The sequence below is a fragment of the Corylus avellana genome, chromosome ca6, assembly GCF_901000735.1.
Source record: "Corylus avellana chromosome ca6, CavTom2PMs-1.0".
NCBI lineage: Eukaryota > Viridiplantae > Streptophyta > Magnoliopsida > Fagales > Betulaceae > Corylus > Corylus avellana.
The window spans coordinates 16830989-16836395 of NC_081546.1; the positions used below are offsets into that span (position 1 = coordinate 16830989).

The 5407-nt window shown below is 39.1% G+C and overlaps 1 protein-coding gene across 2 annotated transcripts in view; it reads left to right on the forward strand.

Moving 5' to 3' along the window:
* The first annotated feature begins 292 nt into the window (after window positions 1-292).
* LOC132184339 (uncharacterized) overlaps window positions 293-5407 on the forward strand; it is a 15732-nt gene continuing 10617 nt past the window's right edge. For both annotated transcript variants that reach the window (XM_059597934.1, XM_059597935.1), the window contains exons 1-4: window positions 293-503; window positions 813-1014; window positions 2619-2742; window positions 2857-3197. In XM_059597934.1, coding sequence (XP_059453917.1) covers window positions 418-503; window positions 813-1014; window positions 2619-2742; window positions 2857-3197 — 753 coding nt within the window. In that variant the 5' untranslated portion in view covers window positions 293-417. The remainder of the gene's footprint in view (window positions 504-812; window positions 1015-2618; window positions 2743-2856; window positions 3198-5407) is intronic.

The following is a 5407-nucleotide window of genomic DNA, read 5'->3' on the forward strand; positions in this document are numbered from 1 at the left end:
CTTCTTTCTTTAATAATTAAAAAAAGAATAAACAAATATTTGAAAAAGAATATTTAAATGGAATAGTGAGAGTGAATTGTTAAAATAGTGAGTTTGCTGGAAAGTTCTAAAAAGGTGAGTTGTTACTTTTGGTTATTTTGGTGAGTAAAATTTGGTGAAATTATTAGGAATGCTCTTACTTCTTGATTAGAGTCACTTGGGCCTTGAGTTCAATAGTAATTCTCGAAATTACCCTCGCTATTTAATTAAACACCTGAAGGGCCGCGGTGAGGCTGCGGTTTCGTGACAGCCCGTCATTTCAAGAAAGCCTTTGGAGGCCTCCAGGCTCCATGCTTAAGCACACAGAGCTTCTTGTTGTACCATTCAAGAAATTTCAGCCTTCAAGAAGGAAACTTGATATAAAGAAAACCGGAAAACATGACTCAAGATTCAGAGAAGAGGTTCGATTCGATCATGGACAAGCTCTTCCACGCTCCCAAATCGTTACCACCCAACTCCTCCAGGTTCCCTTTCTACTCTCATCGTCTCATCGTTTTTAATTATTATTATTATTTTTTTATCCGTCTGCGATTTTCCGTTTGTTTCCCGAGAAAATTTAATGAGAAGAGAACGATAAAAAATATAAAATTTTATTTTATTTTGTTTTATTCTCTTTTGGAGTTTGCACAGCTTAATTCATATTCATCACTTAAAATTCAAATATTTTCCCTTTTTCTTCTTCGTTTTCTTTTGTAAAACTTTAACGCAGCTTAAGCAATTTTGTTGCTTGCTTTCTAGGGTTTATTTTGTTGATTTTGCTGTGATATGTGTAGTTCGTCTGGGGCTCAATTGTCGAGAGGCAGAAAGCGTCCAAACACATCATCGGCGTTGGCGCTAATGGAACCTAAAACGAAGCAGCATTTATCAGGTTCTGCTGGGACGTCGGATGCTCCGCTGTGCAGGCCTTGGGACCGTGGAGACCTTATGAGGAGATTAGCTACTTTTAAGTCTATGACATGGTTTGCGAAACCCAAGGTTCAACAATATACCATCCCCTCTTATGTTCTTTTTTTCCTTTTCTAATTCATAAAATTAGGTTGCAACTTTTATTATGATTAAATTGTGAAGAAACTGTCTCTAACCAATTAGTTGGTATGTTATAACCATTTATGCGGTGTCCGATTGCTGGGTTCTTCAATTTCTATTATAGTGTCGTTAACAGGAAAGGATTGAGGCACATTTGGAAGCCTAATGGTAACTGCAATGCCTCTATTATCATTTACATATCATTTGGAAGCTGGAAAAGTGTTTGTTGAATGCTCTTGTTCTTTGAGGAAGGAATTAAAAATAGGGTCAAAGTAGTGTTCTTTTTCTTTCCTCTTCTTTGGAGGAGAGAATTGGGATTGGTGAGGTCACTTCCTTTTGGTATAATAGATAGCAGTGTTATGGAGCAATTATGTCTGCACTTTAGAGGAAGGCTTTTACTTGAAGCAAGGTTTACTGCAATGGCAAAGTAAGGGCCATAATTGGTGATGATGGGTGGAATTGACCTCTAGTGACTTTCAGAGGGTTTATTACTGTTCTCAAGTAGTGTCAACTCCAACTTTCACCGCTAATATAAGTTTGTGGGAGAGAGAGTTTAACTCTAGACATGGGTTAATTGTTAAATCTGCATGTCCAGCTTTGGACGAGCCTCTTCCCCAAGTTCCCTGGTTCAGATTGGGTTTGTGGTCTAATGGATATTTTACAGCATTCACTTGTTTGCTGGTTGGCAGTGAAAAGTAAAATTTGCAGCAGAAGATAGATTAGTCAGCAAAGGCATCTTTTACCAGAGGCGTTTTGTTTTTCTTGCTGAATATCGGATGATAGTCTTAGTCACTTGGGTTTTTGTTATTTCACGAAATGGATTCAGAATTGGGCTATGACAAGCGTTAGTATATAGGTAGGTGACTGGAAAGTTTTCTTTCTATTGGCAGCTGGAAAATTCAGAGGAAAACTTGGGACACAGGTGTCAAAAATGAAGTTTATTTCACTTTGCCCCTGGAGGGAGCACAGTAGCATTGTATTTAAGATCGGTAACCGGACAAAGCATCTTTTCAAAGTGCTAACTACAGAGCCATGAGATTTGAGTCAGCTGTCATATAAACCGCTACTGATTCTGCCATGGACATGGACTCCACAATGGGGCTTTTGCTCCTCAGTGGGTCATGTACTTTTTGCAGGTTTTGTCAGTATAATATATATTTCTATTGAGGTGGATCAATAGGGTCACACACTTCCTTATTTTCTTGGGCAGTTGGCCTTGAAGGATTGGTTTGTACCTTTGATCTCATGTTGGTTATTCAGAAGTCAGTCTGTCATTTACAATGAGGCCTTTGAAGAAAATAAGTATAATGAGGGATAAAAATCAGGTCTTGAAATGAAAACATGCTGTGCATCTATTTTCAAAATCTGAGCACAACATTTAATTTCTTTTGGAAATTTTAAAGAACTTCTAATGCCTTCATCAATTTTTGGTTCTTAATTTATGTTCTTAATGATATTCTAGACCTGAGTTACTTGGTTATTCTGTTAGATGTCATGAATGACCTCTCATTTTCTGTGAAGTTGCAAAATGAAAATTCTATTGAATTTTTCAGGTAGTCAGTGCTGTGAATTGTGCTAGGAGAGGCTGGGTCAATGTAGACATGGATATCATAGCCTGTGAAGCATGTGGGGCACGACTTCTCTTTTCTACTCCATCATCTTGGACTCAGCAGCAAGGCATGTTACTATTTTATTCTACAGTATCATGATTTATCAAACCAAGCTCTAAATGGCACGGGAACTTTTTTTTGTTTTATAACTGAAATGGAACTATTTTCTCTGTAATTTCAGTTGAGAAGGCAGCCTTGGTATTTAGCTTAAAGCTAGATAACGGACACAAATTACTCTGCCCATGGATTGACAATGCTTGTGATGAAGCACTCACACGGTTTCCACCTACAACACCTCCAATTTTAGTCGATAAATTTAGAGAACGTTGCTCTGCACTCTCACAACTTTTGGCTCTTCCTGTAATATCGTCTTCAACCATTGAATGCATGAGAAGCCCTCAGCTTGAGCAATTTCTTGAACAATCTTCAATGCTAGAATATGGTGATGGATCTGCAAACAATTCTCGACAAGAATATCGTGGTAGTGAAAGTGATGCAGATTCCGCTAATTTGTATTATCAGGTATTAACTTTGTTTGCTAGCAGGTTTATAAACTCTAAATTGTTTTGTAATTATATATGTTTACAATATGCATATCATCATGAACCCACATGACGATTATGCCGTTTTCTCATGGTGATGGGCATAACATTTCTATAGCACTGATAAACTTTTCTACTTGGCTGTTCGCATTTTAGTAATGTGGATTCCATTACTAAAATGGAGTTTATTTCTAGCAGTATTGTGAGAAATTTGTGGGGCTGTCCTTATGCCGAGTGATGTTATGTTGCTTCCAGTGGGGCCTCAGGTGGTATCTTGTTGATGTGGGATAGGAGGGTGGTCACGGATATTGAGGTTTGTGTAGGGGAGTTGTTGTAGCTTGTTCTTTTGGAAATGTTGAGGACGATTTCGCTTGGGCTTTAGCAGGGGTCTTTGGTCCCAATCTTGATAATGTCAAAAAATCTCTCTGGGAGGAGCTAATTGGTCTTATTAGTTGGTGGGATTTGCCTTGGTGCATTGATGGTGATTTCAATGTCACTAGTTTTTCCAATGAAAGGTCGAGGAGCGTTTGTCTCAATCCCGCGATGATGAAGTTCACGGACTTTATTTCAAAGCGGGTTCTTATGGATCTTCCCCTTGCGGGGGAACTTTTACATGGTCTAATAACTCCTCTTAGTCTAGAATTGACTGTTTTCTAGTGTCTCTGGATTGGGAAGCCAGGTATCCCAGTCTGCTTTAGAAGAGGGTGTCTAGATTTTGCCCTGACCATTTCCCTATCCTGCTTGATTGTGGTTGTATTCAAGGGGAGTTAAAGACCTTTCAAGTTTGAGAACATGTGGTTGAAGGCTGATGGGTTTGTGGATAGGGTAAGGCATTGGTGGTCGTCTTATCGCTTTCAAGGTTCCCTAGTTTCATCTTGGCTCAAAACTTGAAGGCCTTAAAGGTTGATATTAAAAGATGGAACGAACTTGTGTTTGGTAATGTGGATTCCGTTAATAAAGAGAGAGTTGAAGAACTGAATGCCTTTGATAAACTGGAGGGAGAAAGAGAAAGAGGTTTAGTAGTTGAAGAGAAGGTGAGAAGAAGTTTGGTTTTACCAGCGAGTTGGAAAAATTGATTTTGCAAGAGGAGATCAGTTGGAGACAAAATTTTAGGGTCTGTTAGCTTAAAGAGGCGATAAATGCACTAAGTTCTTTCATCAGGTTACCAACTCGAACAGGAGATTCAATTCCATAAGAGTCCTTGTCTATAAACAACCCTCTTTCGTCCAACCAACCAATTATCAGGAATCATGTTATTCATTTCTACGAGTCCTTGTTTTTAGAACGTTACAGTTGGCGGCCTAGGTTGGGCGAGATTGCTTTTGACTCTCTAGATGCAGAAGAGGCCTTTTAGCTTGAACTCCCGTTCTAGGAAAGGGAGGTGTTAGGGGTGGTGAAAGGTATGGATAGAGACAAGGCTCCAGGTCTGGATGTTTTCTCTATAGCTTTCTTCCAAGACTGTTGGGATGTGATAAGTATGATATTATGGGAGTTTTTCAGATTTCTATGCTCGCGGTAAGTTTGAAAAAAGCCTTAATGCTACCTTTATTGCTCTAATTCTGAAGAAGTTTGGGGTTTCTGATCTTAAGGACGTCCGGCCTATTAGTCTTGTGAGCAGAGTCTACAAGATTATTTCTAAAGTTTTTGCCAATAGGATGAGAAGGATAGTGGAGAAGGTTATCTCAAAGTCTCAAGATGCTTTTGTTAAGGGTAGGCAAATCCTGGATTCAGTTCTCATTGCCAACAAATGCATGGATAGTCGTGTCAAGTATGGTGAACCAGGGGTGCTTTGCAAGCTAGACATGGAGAATGCCTATGATCACATCAATTGGAAGTTCTTATTGTATTTACTACGAAGGTGCGGTTTTCGGGAGAAATGGTGCTCTTGGATAGCGCATTGTATTTCGTCAGTGTGTTTCTTCATGTTGATTAATGGTACTTCGTCCGACTTTTTCAATAGTTCTTGTGGGGTGAGGCAAGGCGATCCTCTGCCTCCTTTTCTATTTGTTATCCGCATGGAGGCTTTAAGTGGAATGATCTTTGCTTCTATTGATAGTGGTTTTCTCTCAGGCTTCTTCGTGGGGTTTAGACTTTCTGAGCTAGTTAATATCTCTCATTTGTTGTTTGCAGATGATATTTTGGTCTTTTGTGGGGCTAACTCTGATCAGATTCGATCCCTTCATGTGTTAT